The following is a 27,276-nucleotide window of genomic DNA, read 5'->3' as shown; positions in this document are numbered from 1 at the left end:
GGATGGAGACTGACGACCAAGTCCTCAGGGCAGAAGCAACAAGTCCTGAGAAGAGCGGCACAGCAAGCCGAGCTCAGCTCATATCGCTATGCGGGAAGGTGGGGTGTCAGGCGGCCGGTGAACATGGGGTGTCAGCCGCCCCCCCAGAGCTGGCTGCGCTCCGGCTGGATGACGGCGGTGCTGGTGAGCCTCTTTTCTTCTTTCTCTCCTGGGATGGATGTGGCAGGAGGTGACGGCCCCCGGACTGCACAGGGTTAATTAGTAAATATTCTTGGCATCTGCAGTCCTGGTGTGAAGCCCCACAGGTGTTGTGTCGGTGCATTACCTTCAGGGACTCCACGTAGCTGGATCTGGTCACAGGTAGGAGATCTTCTTCTTGTCGTGACGCCACTCTCAGTATTGCGGCCAGTAGGGACCGCCACTGCAGGTTGAGGGTCGCCTGGGGCTGATGGTATGTGCAGTTAGTTGGAATAGCCTCCTGAGAGTGAGGCAAGCCCCAGGGCCCGATGTAGGTGCGTAGTACCACAAGGCGCAGAATAACTCCACACAGGCAGAATGTCTTTCAGGGTTTTTACTCACTTCAGGTGGCAGGGTGAGTAACCCGGGCGTAGCTGGGATGAACCAGGTGGGAACCAGGTGTCCTTCAGGCTGACTTGTGAGGGTGACTACTAACTCGCCTTCCTTAGCCCTTGGTGGTTTGGGGTAACCCCGACTTTTAGTCCCTATGGGGGTCACCCAGGGAAGATGCTGAAGCCTCTCTCCCCTTCGTTTGCCGTGTGCTTGTCGCCTGGGCCAGATCACTCCAGCTTCTTGCCTCCTGTGAGCTATGGGCCCTAACTGTGGCTACGTGGCTGCGGCTTTTGTGGTGTTGTGGCGTGGGCTTTGAGAGCCCCACACCGGCAGGTTTAGCAAAAGAAAGCTGGATCTATCTCCGCTTCGGGATCTGCCGCCCGTTTGGGCCTGGTACTCCCTAGCAGTCTCCTTACTTCCCACGCCGTGCTCTCTCTTTAGCTGGAGATGGGTTTCGGGTAGCACTCCTAGTTGACCGTTCTCCCCCGTCGGTAGCCACTGCGCGGACGCTGTCAGACTCCAGCAGCCCAGGGGAAGGGGTCAGCTCCTCTCGGAGCTCCCTGGACTCTGCTCTGAACTGGCTCACTGCTCCTCCTCTCCTGTTCTTGCCTACGCCACCTAGCAACCAGACTCTCTTACCACACCCCTTGAGAGGAGATGGAGGCTTTTGGCCCCCTCCACTATTCCAGTGAAGGTCAAGGCTTTTCCCCCTCCTGGGATCCCCAGGGGTCCTCTCATGGGTACATGTGTGAGAGCTGATTACTATGCGCCTGTGTACCACACCCCGGTCAGCCTTCTGGATTACCTGTATTGTACTGTCCCCAGCATGGGTGCAGTACTCAGTGGTGCCTGACCAGGTCAGGGGCGCCACACTGGCACAACCCCTGCCATGTATTTCTCAGAGCTGGCAGTGAAGGGTTAAAATAATAATCGCCGTCCCCAAAGTTAGTGATTAAGTTCACTTCTAACATTTCTGGAGATGAAAAATGACCGATCGTGTAGATCGTGCTGATGTACAGTGTCCTCGTGTAGAGTGTCCTCGTGTAGAGTGTCCTCGTGTAGAGTGTCCTCGTGTAGAGTGTCCTCGTGTAGAGTGTCCTCGTGTAGTGTCCTCGTGTAGAGTGTCCTCGTGTAGAGTGCCCTCGTGTAAAGCAGTCCTGTGTAGAGCCTTCTCATGTAGAGCGTCCTCGGGTAGAGCGTCCTCGTGTAGAGCGTCCTCGTGTAGAGCGTCCTCGGGTAGAGCGTCCTCGGGTAGAGCGTCCTCGGGTAGAGCGTCCTCGTGTAGCGCGTCCTCGGGTAGAGCGTACTCGGGTAGAGCGTCCTCGGGTAGAGCGTCCTCGTGTAAAGCAGTCCTGTGTAGAGCCTTCTCAGGTAGAGCGTCCTCAGGTAGAGCGTCCTCGGGTAGAGCGTCCTCGTGTAAAGCAGTCCTGTGTAGAGCCTTCTCAGGTAGAGCGTCCTCAGGTAGAGCGTCCTCGGGTAGAGCGTCCTCGTGTAAAGCAGTCCTGTGTAGAGCCTTCTCATGTAGAGCAGCCTCGGGTAGAGCGTCCTCGTGTAGATCATCCTCGTGTGGGGCATCCTCGTGTAGAGAGTCCTCTTGTAGACAGTCCTCGTGTAGAGCGCCCTCGTGAAGAGCGTCCACATGTACAGCAGTCTCGTGTAGAGCGTCCTCATGTAAGGCAGTCCTGTGTAGACCCTTCTTGTGTAGAACAGCCTTGTGTAAAGCGTCCTCGTGTAGAGCATCCTCGTGTAGGGCAGCCTCGTGTAGGGCAGCCTCGTGTAGTGTGCTCCCGTAGAGCCTCCTCGTGTAGAGCGTCCTCGTGTAGAGCACTCCTGTGTATAGCAGCCTCGTGTAGAGCATCCTCGCGTAGAGCATCCTCGTGTAGGGCAGCCTCGTGTAGTGTGCTCCCGTAGAGCCTCCTCGTGTAGAGCGTCCTCGTGTAGAGCGTGCTCGAGTAGTGACCTCATGTAAAGCAGCCTTGTGTAGAGCAGCTTTGTGCAGAGCATCCTCATATACAACGTCCTAATGTAGAGTGTCCTCGTGTAGTGTCATGTAGAGCATCCTTGTGTAGTGTGTCCTCGTGTAGAGCAGCCTTCTGTGGTGTCCTCATGTAGAGCATGCTCGTGTATAGCGTCTTCGTGTAGTGTCATCATGTAGAGCAGCCTCGTCTAGAGCCTTCTCGGGTAGAGTGTTCTCATGTAGAGCAGCCTCGGATAGAGTGTCCTTGTGTAGGGTGTCTTCGTGTAGAGCAGTCCTCGTGTAGAGCAGTCCTCGTGTAGAGCAGTCCTCGTGTAGAGCAGTCCTCGTGTAGAGCAGTCCTCGTGTAGAGCAGTCCTCGTGTAGAGCAGTCCTCGTGTAGAGCAGTCCTCGTGTAGAGCAGTCCTTGGGTAGAGCATCCTCGGGTAGAGCGTCCTCGTGTAGTGTCCTCAGGCAAAGCGTCCTCGTGTAGAGCGTCCTCATGTAGTGTCTTCTTGTAGAGTGTCCTCGTGTAGAGCCTTCTCATGTAGAGAGTCGGTGGAGCGTTCTCCTGGCAATAGACCCATATGTGCAGTGTGGTCGTCCCCGTTGTACATTTAGTGGTGACTGCCGTTTCGGCGGCTGGCGGTGCACCGGTCAGGGCCGCAGTCTCTGCTCCAGTGACATTGGAGCTGTGCACTGATAACAGAGTTTCCACTGCGGCTTTATCAGGAGAGATCCTTTACCCTCGTTGCACGAGCGACCCGGGCACGGCCACCCGAAGCCACCACTGAGGGATCAGTCATGTAATCTGAGCTTTCTAATATACTTTGCTTCAGTTCCTCATCTATTTCAACATCTCTGCTCTGAGTCAGTGAATGGGAACATTAAGAATCATGGAGAGAAGATCACACAATATATCTCCTTGTTTGTGTTTCAGGTGATGGTCGGTTCGTCTCTTCTGCACCCCATCCTGTGGAGCGCATACCAGCAGCTTCACGGAGTGATTACTGGATGCTACATCTCCGGATCTCACTCCATTGCCCTCATCAACTGCCCCAACGAGCAGATAGCCCGAGAGATTGCCAGGTAACATGATCACAGGTGACATAATAGAATCAGCGGTGACATCACTGAGAACACCGCCTATCCATCACCAGAGATCAGCAGTGACATCACTGAGAACACCTCCTATCCATCACCAGAGATCAGCAGTGACATCACTGAGAACACCTCCTATCCATCACCAGAGATCAGCAGTGACATCACTGAGAACACCTCCTATCCATCACCAGAGATCAGCAGTGACATCACTGAGAACACTGCCTATCCATCACCAGAGATCAGCGGTGACATCACTGAGAACACCGCCTATCCATCACCAGAGATCAGCAGTGACATCACTGTGAACACCGCCTATCCATCACCAGAGATCAGCAGTGACATCACTGAGAACACCGCCTATCCATCACCAGAGATCAGCGGTGACATCACTGAGAACACCACCTATCCATCACCAGAGATCAGCGGTGACATCACTGAGAACACCACCTATCCATCACCAGAGATCAGCAGTGACATCACTGAGAACACCGCCTATCCATCACCAGAGATCAGCGGTGACATCACTGAGAACACCACCTATCCATCACCAGAGATTAGCGGTGACATCACTGAGAACACCGCCTATCCATCACCAGAGATCAGCGGTGACATCACTGCGAGCACCACCTATCCCATCACCAGTGATCAGTGGTGACATCACTGTGAGCACCACCTACCCATCACCAGTGATCAGTGGTGACATCACTGACAACGCCGCCTACCAATCACCAGAGATCAGCAGTGACATCACTGAGAACACCGCCTATCCATCACCAGAGATCAGCGGTGACATCACTGAGAACACCGCCTATCCATCACCAGAGATCAGCAGTGACATCACTGAGAACACCTCCTATCCATCACCAGTGATCAGTGGTGACATCACTGACAACGCCGCCTATCCATCACCAGAGATCAGCAGTGACATCACTGAGAACACCTCCTATCCATCACCAGTGATCAGTGGTGACATCACTGACAACGCCGCCTATCCATCACCAGAGATCAGCATTTACATCACTACGAGCACCACCTATCCATCGCCAGTGAGCAGTGGTGACATCACTACGAGCACCACCTATCCATCGCCAGTGATCAGCAGTTACATCACTACAAGCACCACCTATCCATCACCAGAGATCAGCAGTGACATCACTGCAAGCACCTCCTATCCATCACCAGAGATCAGCGGTTACATCACTACGAGCACCACCTATCCATCGCCAGTGATCAGTGGTGATATCGCCGCTCTCATTAGTCATTCTACATGTCGGACCAATTGCGTTGCGGCTCAGTTACTTTTGTGCCTGGACCCGGTTTTAACCCCGTCATGTCTCTTCACTCTCTCCCTAGGGGCGTATTGGAGAAAAAACTGGCTGCCAGTGTGAACATTATGCCAAAAAGCTCATCACTGTGAGTAGAACGGTCATGAATTATTCACCCTGACAATTCTATCACAGAGACAGGGGGCCCCTTATATACATCCCCCAAAGGAAGGGGCGGGGCTGACACCCTGTCACACATGATATATAGGTTGTCAGCAGTAATACAGTGGATACAAAAGTCTACACGCCCCTGATAAACTGCCAGGTTTTGTAAATAATCCTATCAAGAATAATTTCAGGACTTTTACCCCTTTATTGTCACCCAGAATCTGTAAATATCACTGATAAACTGAAATCTTTTGGGGTGGAAAAAAAGAATAAGTAAATAATGTGGTTGCATAAATCTGCACACCCATACACTAATGCTTTGGTGTAGTCCCCTGTGAATTTCTGACACATTCAGCTTTTTTTTGGTGAGGGTCTATCACCTCTAGAATTTTCGATCTATTCCCCTCCTCCACATCTGGCAGATTTCGGGGGTCTCCTGTGTACAGTGCCCTCTTCAGGGCACCACAGATTGTCCGCTGGAGTCAGGTCCGGCTCGGCCGTTCCAGAACTTCCATCTTCTTCTGGTGAGTCTGTTATTTTGCTCATTTGGGACTTCCTCTTCATCTTCAGCTTTTCGCAGAGGCCAGAAGGTTTAATTGCAGAATTGCCTGATATTTGATGTTCATTATTCCCTCCCCCATGACTAAAGCTCCAGTTCCAGCTGCCAAAAAAACAGCCCCAGAGCACAATGCTGCCCCCACCAGGCCGCACTGTGGGGAGAGGGATCAACTGGGGATGTGCAGTGCTGACTTTGCACCTTTGGGAAATTTGGCTAAAACGTTACCCCTCGGTCTCCTCAAACAGGACACGTTCCCAATCTGCTTTTGGGGGACTGTGATGGCTCAGTTTGGGGATTGGATCCAGTGACCTGCTGTTGCAAGGTTGGTTCCCCAGTCTGCTGGGCTATTGTCTTTTCCTCTCTGTCCAAATGCTGATGGTTCTTATTGTCTTTGTTCTCCTTTCTTGGTTCGCTCCTCTCCAGGTGTTTCTCCTTTTGCTGTTTTGCTCTGCCCTATCACAGTCTAGGTTGGGTTTTGTATCTTCACTTGCTGGCTATACCTGTAGGTGGACTTGTGTCTGCTATTTCAGTCCTTCAGAATAGGGATACCTTTGGGTGAACACCAGTTGTGCTCCTGCTGTGAGTCGGTTTTTCTTCCCAGTATATATTCCTTTCATCTTATGTTTTAGTTTCTCTATGTGGGATTTTCTATCATCCTGGACACTTTCCTCTACCCTTGTAGGCAGTGTGTTGCGGGGTCCCCTCTGGTCCTTCAGGAGGTACGGGAAACCTCTCGGCGGCCATTTAGGGAGTCATGTCTGAGGTGGTGTTTTTACTTGTCCGGCTAGGATATTTCTAGTTTGTATAGGGACCAGTTGGGTGCGCGTGCTGCATCTTGCTGCAGGTGGTCTTCACTTTTTCCGTTACCCTTGTATGAGTGTGTTTATGGCCATAAAATTATAGCCAGCCGTAGTGTGTTGAGGCGTTAGCATGATCACAAACGTTATCCTTGGAGGTGGCATCAACAACAGCTCACTTGTTTGGCCGCTCTAAGTGTCTCGAGCCAACAAGGCATCGCGCTTGAATCCAAGGTAATGTCCGGGTACTTTCACTGGCACAGAAGTTCTCAATGTTTTTTGCCTCATGTATACGTCCTTACTTCTGTGTCCAAGGTGAGTGGGCATTTTATTGTTTTTGCTTCGTGGGGATCCACAGGCTTGGGTATTTTCTATGCCTGTGGATTCCCAGCCTTGTCCTCTCTTGGTCTCATTTAGGACGACCCTGACAAAGTTGTTGTGGATAAACTCAAGATCCGTAAGTTGGGTCAGGGAACTCGTATAGCTGAGGGCTAATGCTCAGAGGTTAGACGCGGGAATTAAAGACCTCCTAAAAGGACCCCGCTCTTCAAAGTCAGATCTGTCAAGGACTTTCAGATCAGATTAAGGATATGATGGCCTACAGTCCTCGTCCGCAGTCCCTGGAAGAGGCTGTCACAAACCACCGGGGGGGGTCACTCAGAAATCCCCCGCGCAATATGTCACAAACCACCGGGGGGGGTCACTCAGAAATCCCCCGCGCTGGCTACCAGTACGTCACAATCGGGGGGTAACAAGTGGGGGTCACCCCTCCTTTATACCTCCCGACCGACAGACAGAGCACGTGACGCGCTCTCTAGCGCCCCTCTTATAGTCAGGCCAATTATGGAATTGCCCGACAATAAGCAAGGAGGCCGCTATACTACTTATGCCGATTATTGAAGGGTCCCCGGTGAGAGTAGGGTATATATTCCCCCGACCTCCGCGGGCGGAATATATAAAACCTCCCCGAATCTCACTGGCCTCCCCACAATAATCCTTGGCACAACTCGCTGCCACCAACCGCTTCACGGTAACTATTAGCCGAACACACAGACGTGGGATTCAAGATCGAGATAACAGAACAGCCCAAGATTAATTATATAATTTAATCAGCCTAAAGCACACTAGAAACTACAATATATACAATAGGGAATCTACAGAATATACATATGTCAGAGTACAGTTACAGATAAAGCATGGTTTACAAACAGGTATGCAATTCAATCAGTTACCTTGTGCGTCTGGCCACAGGGGGGCGCTGTAGACCAGGTTTCTAGGAACTCCCACAGATGTTTCCTGCACGTGACCCCCAGCGAAAGAACACTGGAAAATGGCCGAAGTAGGGTTATCAACCTGGGCAAATCCAGGTCCCCTCCTACCTTCGTGACCTCAGAGGGAGCACTGCTCCACCCCTGGCTGGAGTTATGGACAAAATCCACAACCTGGAATATGGCCATAACTTGGCCTGGGAGCGTCGTAGGCGGACGCCAATACTCTCATTGTGACAGTTATGAATTTAGCTACAGAATGAGAGGACTCGTGACTTGTCTACTAGTTCCACATTGGCTGATATCACGCCTGGGGTATTTCCCAAGCTCCCGCTCCCATAAAAAAGGGTGTGCCAGCATCGTCCGCATGCGGAGACACCATTTTTATGGTTGCCATATTTATCGGAAATATGGCTTGCGAGATATGAACCATTTTTTACTGGAGTCGTTCTGTCTGGATACTTCCAAGCTTGCTAATGAGATAGCAGCTCCTACCACAGGGTCACGGCAGGGAGTCATCCTGTGTCCATTGTTCCCACATCATCTCATCTCCATATCACAGGAGATGGCTGTTGGAGGTGTAAGTGGGATGTGACACCTTCCCAGATGGTGGACATTGAGAACAAGAAGGGAGGGGGCACTGCCATGGAGTGATGAGAGCGATTATGACTGGAAGTCATAATTCATCTTCATATCCCAGGGTTTGCCTCACACCTCCCCCCTTTTGAGGGCGCTAGGGGGCAGCACACTCTGGTGTTCCCCCGTGCGCCCGTCCGCGACCTCTCCTTGTCGGGACAGCCCGTCTGCGTTACCGTGGTCACGGCCCCTTTTGTGGCGAATGGTGAAGTTGTATTGCTGGAGCGCAAGGCTCCATCGCAACAATCGCCCATTCGTCCCAGAGACGGTGTGCAACCAGCTGAGGGGATTGTGGTCCGTCTCCACGATGAAGTGGCGCCCGTATAGATAGGGTTGCAGACGCTGCAGGGCCCACACTATGGCCAGGCACTCCTTCTCCATCGTGGAATAGGCCACTTCCCTTGGTAACAGCTTCCTGCTCAGGTACAAGACTGGGTGCTCTTGGCTCGCAGAGTCCACCTGGCTGAGCACCGCACCGAGGCCGAAGTCACTGGCGTCGGTCTGTACTACAAACGGCCGCGTGAAGTCGGCTGCCTGTAGCACGGGCGGGCTGGACAGGGCGTCCTTTAGGGCCTGGAAGGCTGTCTCGCAGTCCATTGTCCAATCGACTGCAGAGGGCAGCTTCTTCTTGGTGAGGTCCGTCAAGGGCTTTGCCAGGCTACTATAGCGTGGAACAAACCTCCTATAGTACCCGGCGGTCCCTAAGACGGACATCACCTGCTTCTTGGTCCTGGGGGTGGGCCAGGATGCGATGGCCTCCACCTTCTCAGGCTCGGGCTTCAGTGTTCTCCCGCCTACCCGGTGACCGAGGTACTGGACCTCGCTCATGGCCAGCTGACACTTTCCCGGCTTGATGGTCAAACCTGCCCGGTGGATCCGCCTGAGCACCTGTGCTAGATGCTCTAGGTGGTCCTCCCAGGTGGGACTGAAGACGGCAATGTCATCCAGGTACGCGGCCGCGTACCCTTCAAGTCCCTTGAGCAGGGTGTTGACCATCCGCTGGAAAGTGGCAGGGGCATTCCTCATCCCGAATGGCATCACCGTGGACTCGTATAGTCCAAATGGGGTAATAAAGGCAGAGCGTTCCCTGGCCTTGCGAGTCAGGGGGATCTGCCAATATCCCCGGCTCAGGTCCATGATGGTCAGGTACTGAGCCCCGGCCAACTGATCGAGCAGGTCATCGATGCGTGGCATTGGGTACGCATCGGCGACCGTGACAGCATTGAGCCCCCTGTAGTCCACGCAGAACCGAGTGGTTCGGTCCTTCTTAGGGACGAGGACTACAGGCGAGGCCCAAGCGCTGTTGGATGCCTGGATCACCCCCAGCTTCAGCATCTCGTCAATCTCCTGGCGCATGTGTTGCTGCACCTCCAGGGAGACCCGATATGCTGAACGCCGGATCGGGGGATGATCCCCAGTGTCCACGTGATGGACAGCCAAGTCAGTCCTTCCGGGCTGGTTGGTAAACAACCCCCGGAAGGGGAGGAGGGTGGCCCACAGCTGGGACCGTTGGTCCTCCAAGAGCTGGTGGCCAACCTCCACATCCTCAATGGATCCGCCGGCCCTAACCTGGGCTAGCATATCCAAGAGGGTTTCCGCTTCTCCCTCCTCGGGCAGGTTGCACACGGGGAGCGCACACGCCTCCCGCTCATGATGTGCCTTCATCATGTTCACATGGAAGGGCTCCCGCCTTCCACGGGCAGGGTCCAGGGTGTCCAGGTACGTCACAGGGTTGAGCTGCTGGTACACGAGGTATGGGCCTTCCCAGGCTGCCTGAAGCTTGTCCTGTGGTACGGGGACCAGTACCCACACCTTTTGACCCACTTGGTAGGTCCTCTCACAAGCGTTCTGGTCGTACCAACGCTTCTGATCGGCCTGGGCTTGAGCCATATTGTCGTGTACCAGTTGCGTCAAGGCCTGCATTTTGTCCCGGAAGCGCATGACATACTCGATAACCGACACTCCAGGGGTGGCCAAATCCCCCTTCCCAAGCCTCTTTCACCAGAGCCAGGGGGCCCCGCACACGTCGCCCGTACAGGAGCTCAAACGGTGAGAATCCTGTTGAGGCCTGTGGAACCTCCCGGTAAGCAAATAACAGGTGTGGGAGATACCGCTCCCAGTCACGCCCATGGGAGTCGACCAACATCTTAAGCATCTGCTTTAAGGTGCCATTGAACCGCTCGCACAGGCCATTAGTCTGTGGATGGTACGGGCTGGCCACCAGATGTCGCACCTGGACTTGCTTACAGAGGGCCTCCATCAGCTGGGACATGAATTGGGTCCCCCGGTCAGTGAGCATTTCCTGGGGAAAACCCACTCGGGAGAAAATCTCCAGCAATGCGGTGGCCACCTTGTCAGCCCGAATGGACGACAAGGCCACTGCTTCTGGGTACCGGGTGGCATAGTCCACTACTGTCAGTATGAAGCGTTTCCCGGAGCTGCTGGGGATGGCCAGCGGGCCGACCAGATCCACAGCCACCCTCCTGAAAGGCTCATCGATGATGGGCAGAGATACCAGTGGGGCTTTGGGGTGTGGCCCCGCCTTCCCCACTCTCTGACAGGTTTCACACGAACGGCAGTAGGCAGCCACATCGGCCCCCATTTTTGGCCAGTAGAAATGCTGGTTTAACCTGGCCTTGGTCTTAGCGATCCCTAGGTGTCCGGCCATCGGAATCTCATGTGCGATCCGCAACAACTCCGTCCGGAACGGATAGGGTACCACCAACTGTCGGTCCCTGGGCCACGCCTCCGGTGAACCCTGCTGGACCGTGGCCCGGTACAGCCGTCCTTGGTCCCAGACCACTCGCTCCGGGTCCGAGTCCGAGGGAGGCTGTGCCGCCTGCTCCTTAAGAGCTTTCAGGCTGTCGTCAGCTTCTAACGCTGCCTGAAACCCCTGACTAGATGTGGCCAGAATCGACGAGACTGTCACATCTTCGGTCAGTACCCCGGGACCTGTGTCCTGGCCTCCACCTGACTCGGCTGCCACTGGGTCAGAAGGGGAAGAGCTATCGGACCTCTGGGAGGCCCCTTGGCTTCCAGCACTCCCACTGCGGGTGACAGCGGCCACAGCCGCTGCGACCGTGGGTCGTGCCTGCTCCTCCTCCGTTCCTGACCAAGTCGCCGGTTCAGGCAGACCTACCTGGCTTCCTGACACCCCGGTTGTGGGGGAACCATGCACCGAGATCTTACCTGGGAGCACTTCCGCTCCTGGACCGGCCCCAATCTCACCTGCCTGTTCCCCTCCTGCAGCAACAGAACCCCGCTGTGAAATCTCTGGGGACCCCACATTTGCTGTGGTAGCCCCCACCCCACACACTGGTCCTCCCCCTGCAGCACCCTGCTCTCTGCTTATCCCTGCAGAGGGCAACAGATCCCAGCTCACAGGCTGATTACTTGTAGAGGCATTGTCACACCTTTCTCTGACCCCCTCCCCTGTCACAGCTGCAGCTGTGTGTGTGTCTATGGTGTCTATGCAAGCAGAAATATCAGAGTTCACTCCCTCCTCCCTTACATCATTCATAGATAACACATTAACATTGTCCGGAGGCATGTCAGTACTGGCTGAAGGTTCAGCCCTTGGTTGGGGCCCAAACTGGGAGGTTATCTGCCCCAAATCTGTCCCAAGTAGCACGTTTGCGGGGATCCGATCAGTTACCCCCACCTCCCTCACCCCTCGCCCTGCGCCCCAGTCCACATAAATGTCAGCAACAGGCAGCGCCGGGTCAATGCCTCCAATCCCGGAGACAGCGAGGGTTTTTCCAGGGATCAAGTCTTGGGGGGACACCATCTCAGGCCGCACCAGAGTCACCTCCGAGGCGCTGTCTCGCAGTCCCATGGTCACAGACCGGCCGACGGTGACAGGTTGGAAGCTGTCCAGGGACCTACCACCACCCCCACCCACACAATACACCTTGGGCGGCCCTTGGGACGGGGACGGAGCCGGGGCCTTGGGACGCTGAGGGCACATGGCCTTGAAGTGTCCAGGTAGGTTGCACTGGTGGCACCGTCTTGGTTCTGCCACGGGCCTGGAGAGGGGAGTTGAGGGGGACACCCCCTGCAGTCTAGGGGCAGGTGGGGCAGTCGCAGAGTTCATCTTACCCCCTCTCCAGGTGCTGCTGGTGGCTGCTCTCCTGGCCTCAGGAGCCCGATTGTTGGTGTAGTCATCGGCCAGGGCAGCTGTAGCCGTGGACCCCTTTGGCTTCTGGTCTCGGATGAACTGGCGGAGATCCTCAGGGCAGTTCCACAAGAGTTGCTCCGTGATGAACAAGTCCAGGATCTCCGGTCCGGTGGAAAGCTGCAGGCCTTGGGTCCAGTGGTCGGCAGCTCGGGCAAGTGCCCGCCGGTGGTCAGCCCAGGAGTCCTTTGGTCCCTTCTGTAGGCTCCGGAACTTCTTGCGGTAGGACTCTGGAGTGAGGTTGTACTGTTGGATCAGGGCCCGCTTGATGGTGTCGTAGCCCTGATCTGCCTCAGCAGGCAAGTCCCCAAGGATATCCAGGGCCTTACCCCTTAAACGGGGGGTCAGGTATTTGGCCCACTGGTCCTTGTCCAGATGGTGCTGCAGGCAAGTCCGTTCAAAAGCAGTCAAGAAAGAGTCCAAGTCTCCATCCTTCTCCAGCACTGGGAAGTCCTCAACACGGACCTTTGGAAGTTTGGTGTCTTGAAGGTCACGTGTGGCTGATGAGGGCCGGAGCTGAGCTAGCTGCAGCTGGTAGTCACGCTCTGCCTGGCGCTCTTCACGTGCTGCTTGCCGCTCCGCAGCCTCACGCACTGCTTGCCGCTCCGCAGCCTCAGCGTCACGCGCTGCCTGTCGCTCACGCTCGGCCATGAGTATCTCGTAGGTATCCCGGTCTCCAGCCTGGAGAAGGGCCATAGCCATTTGAAGAAGGCTATCCGAGCCTCCCAGGCTCGGTGGAATGGCACGTGGTGATCTGCGGCCCGCTGCGGAGCCTGGTGCTTCACTGTCCATTGCAGAGCGGAGGGCTGGCATCTGGCTCGTTGAGGACCCTTGGGTGAGCTGCTCCTCATCTTGTCCATAATTGCCAGGTTGGGCGCTGTCCTCTGCAGAACGGTTTTCTGGCGTCGAGCTCCTGGAGGGCTCGTGGACAACCTCCTCATCGTCTCTGGCCTGAGCATCGGCCATTCCTTTGGCTTTGCTCCTGGTGCTCTCAGCCATTGTTGCAGACTTTGGTCACTGACACAGAACTGACACCTGATGCCTCCACACACCTTACAGTATCTGCACTCTGACACTCTAGTGTTGGTCTGGTCTGAAGACCCCAGCAGCCACAGCTGCTGCAGGCAGTCTTTAGTGTCTGGGAGTATGGGTCTCACACTCACACACACTATTATCTCGATCCCACCGCTTGCCACCAATATGTCACAAACCACCGGGGGGGGTCACTCAGAAATCCCCCGCGCTGGCTACCAGTACGTCACAATCGGGGGGTAACAAGTGGGGGTCACCCCTCCTTTATACCTCCCGACCGACAGACAGAGCACGTGACGCGCTCTCTAGCGCCCCTCTTATAGTCAGGCCAATTATGGAATTGCCCGACAATAAGCAAGGAGGCCGCTATACTACTTATGCCGATTATTGAAGGGTCCCCGGTGAGAGTAGGGTATATATTCCCCCGACCTCCGCGGGCGGAATATATAAAACCTCCCCGAATCTCACTGGCCTCCCCACAATAATCCTTGGCACAACTCGCTGCCACCAACCGCTTCACGGTAACTATTAGCCGAACACACAGACGTGGGATTCAAGATCGAGATAACAGAACAGCCCAAGATTAATTATATAATTTAATCGGCCTAAAGCACACTAGAAACTACAATATATACAATAGGGAATCTACAGAATATACATATGTCAGAGTACAGTTACAGATAAAGCATGGTTTACAAACAGGTATGCAATTCAATCAGTTACCTTGTGCGTCTGGCCACAGGGGGGCGCTGTAGACCAGGTTTCTAGGAACTCCCACAGATGTTTCCTGCACGTGACCCCCAGCGAAAGAACACTGGAAAATGGCCGAAGTAGGGTTATCAACCTGGGCAAATCCAGGTCCCCTCCTACCTTCGTGACCTCAGAGGGAGCACTGCTCCACCCCTGGCTGGAGTTATGGACAAAATCCACAACCTGGAATATGGCCATAACTTGGCCTGGGAGCGTCGTAGGCGGACGCCAATACTCTCATTGTGACAGTTATGAATTTAGCTACAGAATGAGAGGACTCGTGACTTGTCTACTAGTTCCACATTGGCTGATATCACGCCTGGGGTATTTCCCAAGCTCCCGCTCCCATAAAAAAGGGTGTGCCAGCATCGTCCGCATGCGGAGACACCATTTTTATGGTTGCCATATTTATCGGAAATATGGCTTGCGAGATATGAACCATTTTTTACTGGAGTCGTTCTGTCTGGATACTTCCAAGCTTGCTAATGAGCAGCTCCTACCACAGGGTCACGGCAGGGAGTCATCCTGTGTCCATTGTTCCCACATCATCTCATCTCCATATCACAGGAGATGGCTGTTGGAGGTGTAAGTGGGATGTGACACCTTCCCAGATGGTGGACATTGAGAACAAGAAGGGAGGGGGCACTGCCATGGAGTGATGAGAGCGATTATGACTGGAAGTCATAATTCATCTTCATATCCCAGGGTTTGCCTCACAGAGGCCATGATACTTGTTTGTTTAAACAGACTCCTGAGAGATGGAGGCACATATAAAGATGTTTCCGAGTCGTCTCCACCTCTGTTAAGGCCACGTCACACTAAGCAACGCTTAGCTAGCAATACCGCTGCTAAGGAACAACTTTTGTGACGTAGCAGCGATGTTGCTAGCGATGTTGCTGTGTGTGACATCCAGCAACAACCTGGCCCCTGCTGTGAGGTCGCTGGTTGTTGCTGAATGTCCTGGACCATTTTTTAGTTGTTGCTGTCCCGTTGTGAAGCACACACCGCTGTGTGACAGTGAGAGAGCAACAACTAAATGTGCAGGCAGCAGGAGCCGGGTAAATATCGGGTAACCAAGAAGCCCTTTCCTTGGTTACCCGATATTTACCTTCGTTACCAGCGTCCGCCGCTCTCAGCTGTCAGTGCCGGCTCCCTGCTCTCTGCACACGTAGCCGGAGTACACATCGGGTAATTAACCCGATGTGTACTGTGGCTAGGAGTGCAGGGAACAGGGAGCCGGCACTGGCAGTGTGAGAGCGGCGGACGCTGGTAACGAAGGTAAATATCGGGTAACCAAGGTAAGGGCTTCTTGGTTACCCGATGTTTACTGTGGTTACCAGCGTCCGCAGAAGCCGGCTCCTGCTGCCTGCACACGTAGCAGAGTACACATCAGGTAATTAACCCGATGTGTACTGTGGCTAGGTGTGCAGGGAGCCAGCGCTAAGCGGTGTGCGCTGGTAACCAAGGTAAATATCGGGTTGGTTACCCGATATTTACCTTAGTTACCAAGCGCAGCATGCTTCCATGTGTAGCGACGCTCCAGCGATCCCCACCAGGTCAGGTTGCTGGTGGGATCGCTGGTGCGTCGCTTAGTGTGACATCTCACCAGCGACCTCCTAGCAACTTACCAGCGATCCCTATCAGGTTGGATCGTTGTTGGGATCGCTGGTAAGTTGTTTAGTGTGACTGGGCCTTTAGTTGAAACTTGTGAACCTATGCAAATTGTGGCTTGTAGAGATGCCAGAGGGGTACAGAACTCAGCACATTAGACATCGCACCGACCCGAGGCATCGCACCGACCCGAGGCATCGCACCGACCCGAGGCATCACACCGACACATCCGTTTTACCACATAGTGAATATAGTAAATAAAAAAAATCCAAAAAACTATTGTGGAATTGCACAATTTTTTTTTCAATTTCTCTGCACTTGGAATTTTTCCCGTTTTCCAGTACAATATGGGGCAGAATGAACGGTGTCGTTTAAAAGTGCAACTTGCCCCACAAAAAACAAGCCCTGATATGGCGATATGGATGGAAAAAGAAAAAGTTATGGCTCTTGGAATCACCCAGGGGTGAAGGTGGGGGGTTTGGTGTGGTTGTCATCAGAGAATCTCCGCTTACAGGACATCTAGGAAGTTTGCACCTAACTTTGTAGGTATAAAATGATTACAAGTCTAAATCCTGTGATGGGTAAGGTGCATCGTCCTAGTGATTAGAGAATCAATTCCTTCCATTCTTTCCTTTTTAAAAAATGACGTCCTGAAGACAAAATTGAGGTGGATTTTGAAGGGGATCGGGAGTGTGAGGTAGAGCGAGTCATTGGCTTCAGGTGGGTCAGGCGCCGTCTACAGTATCTATCCAAGTGGGAAGGTTATGGTCCTGAAGATAAGTGCCGGGTTGATTGGGAGGATCCGTATGTGGATCACCTGGTAAGAGAGAGGTCAGTGACATCACACAGTAGGGTATTCTAAGGGTCCACTGGCCCCTTACAGAAGAGGGTACTGTTATGGCTCTGTTTAGGGATTGGATCCAGTGAGCTGCTGTTGCGTGGTCAGTTCCCCTATCTGCTGGGCTATTGTCTTTTATTTCCTGTCTAAATGCTGATGGTTCTTATTGTCTTTGTTCTCCCCTCTTGGTTTGCTTCTCTCCAGGTGTTTCTCATTTTCCTGGTTTTTTTTTTGCTCTGCCCTATCACATTCTGGGTTGAGTTTTATATCGTCACCTTCACTGCACCTCCTTGCTGTCTATACCTTTAGGTGTAATTATGACTAGTAGTTCAGCCCTTCATCTTTAGGCCCCATGCACACGCTGTTTTTGGGTGTAGTTTGTGGCACAGGCGCTGCATTTTTGTGAACACTAAACTGCACTGTGCGGACATATCCTAAGGGTTTACCTTTGGGTAGGCACCAGTTGGGCTCCTGCTGCGAGTCGCTTTTCCCAGCACATATCTTATATGAATGTGTTTTAGTTTCACTCTGGTTTTTGTATAATCCTGGACACTTTCCTTTGTAGGCAGTGTGTCACGGCCTCCCCTCTTGTCCATTAGGAGGTACGAGAAACCCCTCGACAGCTTTTTAGGGAGTCAGATCTGAGGTGGTGTTGTGCGGCTAAGGGTCTGTACAGGGACCAGTTGGGTGTGGGGTCTCCCTGTAGTAGGTCTTCTATTTTTCTGTAACTCCTGTGTGAATGACGGAAGTTTTGGCAGCACACAGCCGAGCATGGATCATTCTCTTTGTAAGATAAGGCTTCCATCTAGCCCTCTCCCCCCACAGTTCAGATATACACTGACAAGCAAAAAGGTAACAATGGCAACATGTAGAAGAGACCTGGGATCAGTGTCATGCTGGTGGATGTGGACCCGCTGCAAAATGGGTCTGGGCTTACCCAGAAGAGGCATAACTTCAGGACTACCCAGTCTTCACTAGTGCCTCTGATGGTGAGGTTAGGCTTGTGTTGGAGGATACCCGCCAGGTACAACTCCAGGGCAGTCTCCAGCTCTGCGGCAGCTGGCCCCAGGAGTTCAGCAATGCAGGTTCAGATGCTGGGTAACTGACAGGACAGCTGGTACTAGCTGGGCAACAAGAACCAGCACCATGCCAGGTACAAAGAGAATGGCTGACACAAGCGTGATGCCTAGTACCGACTGGAACTCGGGTATAGGTATGCAGGACACAGGTACTGGATACAGGCTGCCGATACAGGACATGCTGAGGGTATAGGACACAGGTTATGCCTCATGCCTCCCAGCCATAAGCTGGAGGCATTTCCTGAATGAGCGCACTGCCCCTTTAAGAGGTGGAGAAAGAGCGTGCATCCCAAGCGCACTCCTGGGAGACCTGTGTGGTATGCGCATGGAGCAGGGAGCTGAGGCAGGGCCGGAGTAGGAGGCACCGCAGAGCGGTCAGGATGTTGAGTGCACCATTGTCCCTGCTGAGTGAGGGACAGACCAGGGGCGCGACTGTTACAATCGGATTTCGGTCTCGAAATGCCTGAATCTGATTGAGAGCATGCGCAGATGGATCTGGCAGAGCTGAAAGCCAAAGGTGGATTTACACAATACTAACAAAATATTAAACATTAAAATGTAGATTTCTAGGAGCAAAACAGTAACAATGCAGAGACATGAGAATCTGCAGATCTAATTATCTGCTGAATATCTGCAGTCACATTTATGTATGAGAAGATGATTGTCTATAAGATGAAGACGTCTCACACTCAGAGCTGTAGAGGACGGAGAGATATGGAGGCTGGAAGTCAGAAGTGCAACACATTGTTACCCTTCTGCTCGTCAGTGTATGAAAAATACAGGAGATTGTTGTCACATGCAGGACACTGCCAGGACTGGTCAGATATTCCTGCAGCTCCTTTAATGTTGCTGTCTGCCTCTTGGCACCCTACTGACCAATTATCTTCTTGCCTTTTTATCAATTTTTGAGGCACGTCCAGTTCTTGGTAATGTCACTATTATGCCACATGAATGCCCCTTTTTGATAATGTCCATGATAGAACCAATGCATGGGAAATGTTTCTGTACTTTTTCCTGACTGATAACTCTCCAAAATGAAATCCTTTGCTGTGTTGTCAGCTGTTTACAGACCAGAAAATCCTCCTAGAACAGCAACACTTTCTCTGTGGCTTAATCAGATTAGTTGTAAATGACAGCGACCGTGCACTGACTACTGTGTACCTGTTTAGGCTCACCTGGTGAGGTGGATCCTCTAAGCCAAAATGGTCACACAGGCCATGGCCATTGGTGCAGTGGGCAGGTGAGGCATGAGGGAAACGGGTAGAAAAGGTACTGTAATCCACAGGCAAACAGGGGACTCATAACAGCGGTACTGGTAGACAAGGGCAGACGGGACCAGTAGTAGAGGTAGTAGAAGCTGCATGCAGACAGGGAACCAGTAGCAGAGGTACTGGAAGACGCAGGCAGACAGGGAACCATTAGCAGAGGTACTGGACGCTGGAGGCAGACAAAGGACCAGTAGCATAGATACTATAAGCTGCAGGCAGACAGAGGACCGGTAACAGAAGTACCGGAAGCCACAGGCAGACAGGAATCCGGTAGCAGAGGTGCTAGAAGCTGCAGGCAGACAGGAATCCGGTAGCAGAAGCTGCTGGAAGCTGCAGGTAGACAGGAGTCCAGTAGCAGAGGTACTAGAGGCCACAGGCACACAGGGGACTGGTAACAGAGGTACTGGAATCTGCAGGCAGACATGGGACCGGTAGCAGAGGTACTGGAAGCTGCAGGCAGACAGGTGGCAGAGGTACTGGAAGCTGCAGGCAGACAGACGTCCGGTAGCAGAGGTACTGGAAGCCGCAGGCAGACAGTGGACTGGTAGCAGAGGTACTGGAAGCCACAGACAGACAGGAGGCAGCTAGCAGAGGTACTAGAAGCTGCAGGCAGACAGGAGACTGGTAGCAGAGGTGCTGGAAGCTGCAGGCAGACAGGGGACTGGTAGCAGAGGTACTAGAAGCCACAGGCAGACAGGGGACCAGTATCAGAGGTACTGGAATCTCCAGGCAGACAGGTGTCCAGTAGCAGAGGTACTAGAAGTCGCAGGCAGACAGGGGACCAGTAGCAGAGGTGCTGGAACCTGCAGGCAGACAGGACTCAGGACACTAAGGTCTTTATACCAGGACATATGAGTGAGTCTTGGTGGGGCTTTGGTAGGCCCAGGCAATCACATGGGATCACGCCGGGCCACCTGCAGAGCCTGATGTGGAGCACAACAGAATTTAGCGGACTGGAATGAGGAAAGCAGAACCCGGACCTGGGAATAGTGTGTAACACTAACATGGGGTAAATGTGATTGGCTGATTGTGAGCACATGCACAGTTCCAATCACCAGAGGGTGCTCACACTTATGCACCGCATTAGTTATTATGTCCACTATCAGTTTGTGTCTCAGTGATTTGTACAGATTACGGGTGACAATAAAAAAAAGGGGGAAAGTCCTGAAATTATTCTTCTTGGTCGAATTTTTTACATGACAAAAACCTGACAATTTAACGGGTGTGCATCACCAGGGGGCGGGGCTGACAACAAGGAAGGTTGTCAGCACATCTGCTCAGAGTAGCTGTCCCTTTATGCTGATGTGACACGGGGTGACCACAGCACCCGACCTCCCATCGCTGATTGCTCAGTTACTGGGTGACAATTTTTCGGGGTTGTTATTAATGTTCTCTTGTTCCACAGATACATCTGGAAGGGGCAGATAGAGGAGTCCAGTGAGGTTCTGCTGGTAAGTTGTCAGGTGCTGTCGTTCTCCGTGCCCCATCCCCCTCCACAGGCGGTTGTCAGGTGCCGTCGTTCTCCGCATCCCATCCCCCTCCACAGGCGGTTGTCAGGTGCAGCCATTCTCCGCGCCCCATCCCCCTCCACAGGCGGTTGTCAGGTGCCGTCGTTCTCCGCATCCCATCCCCCTCCACAGGCAGTTGTCAGGTGCAGCCATTCTCCGCGCCCCATCCCCCTCCACAGGCGGTTGTCAGGTGCCGTCGTTCTCCGCATCCCATCCCCCTCCACAGGCAGTTGTCAGGTGCAGCCATTCTCCGCGCCCCATCCCCCTCCACAGGCGGTTGTCAGGTGCCGTCGTTCTCCGCGCCCCATCCCCCTCCACAGGCGGTTGTCAGGTGCCGTCGTTCTCCGCGCCCCATCCCCCACCACTGGCGATTGTCAGGTGCAGTCGTAGGGCGCCATTCTCCGCGCCCCATCCCCCACCACGGGCGGTTGTCAGGTGCAGTCGTTCTACGCGCCCCAGCCCCCACCCGTGCTGTAATAACAGGAGCGTAATCTGCATTCTGTGAATCTAATCCAGCGGGATAACGAGGCTCAGGAATGTCATAGTCACCGACCAGTGACTGACAGGACGCTTCATTTAAAGGGGAAGCTGCGCTGACTGTTTCCAGCCATCTCAGCATTGTACGCCGGCCCCTTTCTGTGTATATAGCTGTATATGATGGGACGGGGGTCACATAAAATGTCAGTAAGGACAATCGCTGGGAGGACAATTCCCCTTTAAGAGGCCGTGACATGCCGTCCTATCATAAGCAGATTATAGTTTGTTCCTATAAAGATTTGGGATTTTTATTTCAGGTTGTTAAGACGCGGACGGCGAGGGTACCCGAGCTATCCGGATACGTGCGGTACGTGCTGTGTATCATTATCTACACTTATCTCTAGGGTTCACTTACTTCTCTAACGCTGAAGCCTCCAGCTAAAGAATGTGACATTTATGCTCTATAACATCAGAAAGAACAACACTGAGAGGAACGCAAGATAGTGGAAACCATCAGCATGCAGGCACATGTGAGAATGCAGGTGATCAGCGACATGTGACGACGTAATGCAGTCAAGATCCGTCAACAGTAGTCGGGTCCTGTCGCCATCCGTTGCCAGTAATTGCAATCAGTCACCAGCAGTCAGGCCCCGTCCACAGCAGTCGTCATCCGTCACCAGTAATTGCGATCAGTCACCAGCAGTCGGGCCCCATCCACAGCAGTCGGCATCCGTCACCAGTAATTGGGATCTGTCCCCAGCAGTCTGCATCTGTTGCCAGTAATTGGGATGTGTCCCCAGCAGTCGGCATCTGTTGCCAGTAATTGGGATCTGTCCCCAGCAGTCGGCATCTGTTGCCAGTAATTGGGATCTGTCCCCAGCAGTCGAGCCCAGTTACCAGCAGTCGACATCTGTTGCCAGTAATTGGGATCAGTCACCAGCAGTCGGGCCCCGCCCCCAGTAATTGGGATCCGTTCCCAGCAGTCGGGCCCCGTCCCCAGTAATTGGGATCCGTTGCCAGCAGTCGGGCCCCGTCCCCAGTAACTGGGATCTGTCCCCAGCAGTTGGGCCCCATCCCCAGCAGGAGCAGCAGATTTATATTTTTGGCTAAGGTTTACACACTTCTGATTGTTTTATAATGCAGTGTGGTCAGGTCCTGATGGTGCCCAGAACTTTACCTACCATGTACATGCAGAATCACAGGTCTGTCACCAGCTTGCTGTCAGAGTGACGTGTCTATGATTTTGCTGTCTCCCCATTCCCAGGTACGTTCATCCCTTTGCAGCTCCAGACTTTATGACTGTTTCCATCCATCAGGAGGACGTGGACTATTCCAAGTACATAGAGGAGGTGACAGCGAAGAAATGACCCCGTGCGACCGGCCGTGAGGAGTTACAAGTGGTGACCGGGGTCGTGTGGCCTTACTGTACAGAGTGACTGTGGAGCGTCTATAGTCCGCCAGTACTTCACTCTGCACATCGTTGCTGGATGTGCTCTCTGTTGTCAGCCATTTCAGGTTTTGGGGGAGGTAGTCGTTATTTGCGGGCACTCTTTTTCTAGTGAGACCGGTATCTGGTCCTTCTATGGGAAGATCTTCGTTTTCTGCAGCGTTTTGGATCTGTTCACACTGTTCCCAGGGGTCCGCACATAAAGTGTTGATAAAAGTGCAAACAAAACCTTCGAAACAATTGTCCTATTTGTTTGTGTGGAAAATCGAAGTGCCGATGTGCAGGCTGCAGGGGATGTGACGTCCGCTCCCCTGTCCAAAGCTACTGGAGATGTGACGTCCGCTTCCCTGTCCAGACTGCCAGGGATGTGACGTCCACTGCTCTGTCCGGGCTGCCGGGGATGTGACGTCCGCTCTTCTGTCCAGGCTACCGGAGATGTGACGTTCGCTCCTCTGTCCAGGCTACCGGGGATGTGAGGTCCGCTCCTCTGTCCGTGCTACCGGAGATGTGACGTTCGCTCCTCTGTCCAGGCTACCGGGGATGTGACGTCCGCTCCTCTGTCCGGGCTACCAGGGATGTGACGTCCGCTACCCTGTTCGAGCTGCCGGGTATGTGACGTCTGCTCCCCTGTCCAGGCTACCGGGGATGTGACATCTGTGGAGACACGGGGGTCAGTGGGTGCTCTCGTCCGCTGGCCCAGCCGCCTTTAGAAAGACAGCATGGCCCAGGGCTCATCCCAACTGAGCGCCCGACCTCCTTAACCATGGGCAGAACCCTACTCAGACAACACAGGGTGAGGGAATCACAATATTAAGATTTTTTTGGATCCTCAAACAATTAACGGCACATAGCACATAACCAGCAAAACCACAGAATGTAATTGGCAACAGTTTATCACCCTTCCGCTGGCTCACCAGGGATTAGAATGTCCGTGCCTCAGAGGTTCCAGGGCTACTTACTCCAAACCAGCAGCACCCCACTTTCGGCGGGCACACACCGAGAATGGAATAACGCCAGCTTTAGGAAGCTGTCTGAGGACCACAAAGGCTGTGGTCAGGTGACTGTATTGTACCAAGCTGGATTCAATCCTTAGGTAGTTCTTGATAGCTCAGCCGAATCCTTGCATTCGATGCTGAAGTCCATATCGTATTATAATTCAGGTTCGGTTATGGCTTGCCAATCGGATCCGCAGATCCTCGATTGGTAGCAGATAGCAGGAGTCTACCCGGGCAATGGACAGTCCTCCTTCTTATACCCCTGAGCTCTCCATTCAGATCATTGGCATCTTCATGATTGGTGGATAAGACTGGGCTCTTATTGGCTAGATTTCAAGCCGTATACAAAATATCCAGAGACAAGGGAGAGACAGCTAAGTTACATCACATCTAGCAATACACATCGTAATACAATGGGAGGTTCGCATAATTGATTTGTCTGGGTATCTGACCTTCACTGGCCAATGCAATTACATGAGTCAACAAGAACTGTAACACTAAACTCCTAAAGGCCCAGTCACACTAAACAACATCGCTAGCAACATCGCTGCTAATGAACAACTTTTGTGACGTAACAGCGATGTTGCTAGTGATGTTGCTGTGTGTGACATCCAGCAACAACCCGGCCCCTGCTGTGAGGTCGTTGGTTGTTGCTGAATGTCCTGGACCATTTTTTAGTTGTTGCTGTCCCGCTGTGAAGCACAGATCGCTGTGTGTGACAGCGACAGAGCAACAACTAAATGTCTAGACAGCAGGAGCCGGCTTCTGCGGACTCTTGTAACCACAGTAAACATCAGGTAACCAAGAAGCCCTTAGGCTGTGTGCACACGTTGCGTTTTTTACCGCGGAAACGCTGCGTTTTGAACCGCAGCGTTTCAGTGGCAAATTGCATGCGTTCAGCTTTCCCAGCAAAGTGTATGGGAAAGCTGAAAAATCAGTGCACACGCTGCGTTTCTTTCCGCAGCGTTTTGGATGCCAAAAATCGGTGCGGAAAGAAAAGCAGCATGTCACTTCTTTTGTGCGTTGTGGCTGCGTTCTCTCACCCATTGAAATCAATGATGTGGGGTCAGAACGCAGCTACACCGCATGGACCTGCTTTTTTGTTGCGGTCCGCGGGCTTTGTCGGCACGCCAGAACGCAGGCATTTACCTGGAAGTGAGGTCAAGAGGTTTCCTGTTGACCTCACTTCCTGGCAAAGCCCCCGGTGTCGCCAAAGTGCCCGCCCCGACCCCCGACCCCCCTCCCGAAAATCCAACATGGCCGCGCGCACAGTAGCGCACCGGCCGCCCTGCTCCTATGTTATCTGTCGCATGTGCCTTGAGACATGCGACAAAAAATGCACACAGGCCCTGCCCGTTCACCCCAATTCCCCCCGGTGTCATACATACCTGTCCGGTCGCAGCGCTGATCCCCCGCGGCTCCCTCCTCCTTCACAGCAGACGCCGGCCGGTCACATGAGCAGAGCAGCTGACAGCCAGCACTGTGTTCAGTGTGAGCTGTGCTGGCTGCTCGGCACTCTGCAGCTGTGACCCGGGGAGAGTGGGTGCAGATTTTTGGCACCCACTCTCCTCAAATGGAGGGTCTGCCCTCCTAGAAAATGGGGGATACGTTCCCTGAACGTGCCCCCATATTCTAGAAGGTCCAGAGCCGACGTGGGACATCCAAATGGATTTCTGCGGACCCATTTTTTTTATTAAATTGGAGAACAAGGGAATGATTTGGGGAGTGTTTTTTCTAATAAATTTTTTGTTGTCTTTTTTTGCTTTTGTTTACTGTCAATTAGTTATGTCGGGTGTCTGATAGACGCCGTGACATCACTAATTGCTGGGCTTGATGCCAGGTGACATTACACATCTGGTATCAACCCCATTTATTACCCCGTTAGCCAACGCACCAGGGCGCGGGATGAGTTGGGGCGAAGCGCCAGGATTGGCGCATCTAATGGATGCGCCACTTCTGGGGCGGCTGTGGCCTGCTATTTTTAGGCTGGGAAGAGTCCAATAACCATGGCTCTTCCCACCCTGAGAATACCAGACCTCAGCTGTCAGCTTCACCTTGGCTGGTGATCTAATTTGGGGGGACCCCATGTTATTTTTTTTTTATTATTTTTATTTATAAATAAAAAAAAAAACCTGGGGAGCCCTCCAAATTGATCACCAGACAAGATGAAGCTGCCAGCTGTGGTTTGCAGGCTACAGCTGTCTGCTTTACCCTGACTGGCTATCAAAAATAGGGGGGACCCCACGCCATTTTTTTTTTTGTTTTTGTGATAAAAACTAGGCTAGGCACCCTTTAGTGCACATGAAAGGTACTAAAGGTGCCAGCTTAGAATATGCGGGGGGGGGGGTGGGACGTTGTATATATATTTGACCTCCATTGACGCTTTTTAGGCTGGATGCCCACAATCGGAGTTTGCAGCGTTTTGGGCGCAGATTGTTTTCCCTGCGTCCATGACGCTGCGTTGTGCAGTAGAAGCACAGTGGAAGGATTTTTAGAAATCTCATGCCCATTGTGCTTCTTTTCTCCGCAGCATAAACCGACCGGTGGCGCAGCTTCCCGAGCCTCAGCATGTCAATTTATGCTGCGGAGACGAGAGTGTTCTCTGCAGGTAGCATAGAGCTCCACAGCAGCCTGAACCCAAATCGTGGGCATGGCCAGCTGCGTTCTCCCGTGGACAACACTCACATCTCTGCAGGAGGCTGACACTGTGTACTGGACGCCGTGTCGCTGGATCATGGCCACATAGCCTTAGGCCTGTTTCACACGTCAGTGATTCTGGGACGTTTGTGCTTTTTTTTAAACGTACCAGAATCACTTACTTACGCAGACCCATTATAATGAATGGGTCTGCTCACACATCAGTGATTTTTCACTGCACGTGTCTCCGTGCAGCGTACCCGCGTGTGCGTGATTGCCGCACGGAGACATGTCCATTTTTTTCTGGCATCACTGATGTTCCACGGACCACGCAGTGGTGTGGTCCGTGAAACACGTGCCAGAAAAAAAGTGCTTTTAAAATAAAAATCATTTTTACTCTCCCGGCGTCCAGCGATGTCCTCTGCAGCCCGTTCTGCCGGCTGCTTCTGAGCCGGCTCATTATTGTCGCGCATATTCATGATGTGCGACACAGCCGACCCGGAAGCAGCTGCTGCGGGGGTCAGCGCCAGCCGGATGCTGCACCGCGTGAGCGATCAGCACCATGGAGAGCGGGAGCGGGCACAGGTGAGTTAATCTCTAAGTGCAATCACGGGCCACGGAGAACGGAGCCCGGATTGCACTTAGACAACCCATGTGTGCCGTGATTCACGGCACACGGAGGGACATGTGCATGTTTTACACGCCAGTGAAAAACGTCACTGTTTTTCACGGACGTGTGAAACGGGCCTAAAAGTGAGAATATTGTTGCTACAGCAACATTTTGGGTGAAGTAGCTGTAGATTCAAAATGCTTAATATACTCCTGAATAAAATCCTTGAGGGGTGCAGATTCCAAAATGGGGTCACTTGTGGGGGTTTTCTGACGTATAGGTACTAGTGATGAGCGAGTACTAAAAAGCTCGGGTGCTCGAGGCTCGGGCCGAGCATCCCAAGATACTCGTGTACTCGGCCCGAGCACCGAGCCCAATGTTATCCTATGGGAGACCCGAGTATTTTTGTGAAATGACCACCGGCAGCATGTAGAAACCATAAAACTGTAAATTAAAAAAAAAAACGTGCGTGTGTGTGTAAGCGTGCATATATATATATACACGCGGAGTGGAGTGCGGGAGGGGCCGT

At 53.0% G+C, this 27,276-nt stretch overlaps 1 protein-coding gene across 2 annotated transcripts; it reads left to right on the top strand.

Moving 5' to 3' along the window:
- Positions 1 to 29: 29 nt before the first annotated feature.
- Positions 30 to 22,723, top strand: LOC142250709 (protein CutA homolog). 2 transcript variants are annotated; one of them, XM_075322909.1, is made up of 7 exons: positions 30 to 183; positions 285 to 360; positions 3,465 to 3,613; positions 4,982 to 5,041; positions 20,479 to 20,524; positions 21,376 to 21,425; positions 22,323 to 22,723. In XM_075322909.1, exons 3-7 carry the CDS (start codon positions 3,468 to 3,470, stop codon positions 22,423 to 22,425), a joined length of 405 nt encoding a protein of 134 aa, XP_075179024.1. In that variant the 5' UTR covers positions 30 to 183; positions 285 to 360; positions 3,465 to 3,467; the 3' UTR covers positions 22,426 to 22,723. The 2 variants fall into 2 exon arrangements, with proteins under 2 accessions (XP_075179024.1, XP_075179023.1); XM_075322908.1 differs by lacking the exon at positions 285 to 360.
- The last annotated feature ends 4,553 nt before the right edge of the window (positions 22,724 to 27,276 follow it).

The sequence above is a fragment of the Anomaloglossus baeobatrachus genome, chromosome 9 (assembly GCF_048569485.1).
Source record: "Anomaloglossus baeobatrachus isolate aAnoBae1 chromosome 9, aAnoBae1.hap1, whole genome shotgun sequence".
In the NCBI taxonomy this organism is placed as follows: Eukaryota; Metazoa; Chordata; class Amphibia; order Anura; family Aromobatidae; genus Anomaloglossus; species Anomaloglossus baeobatrachus.
Note: the sequence above shows the minus strand (reverse complement) of the source record. Positions and strands in the feature narration are given on the sequence as shown.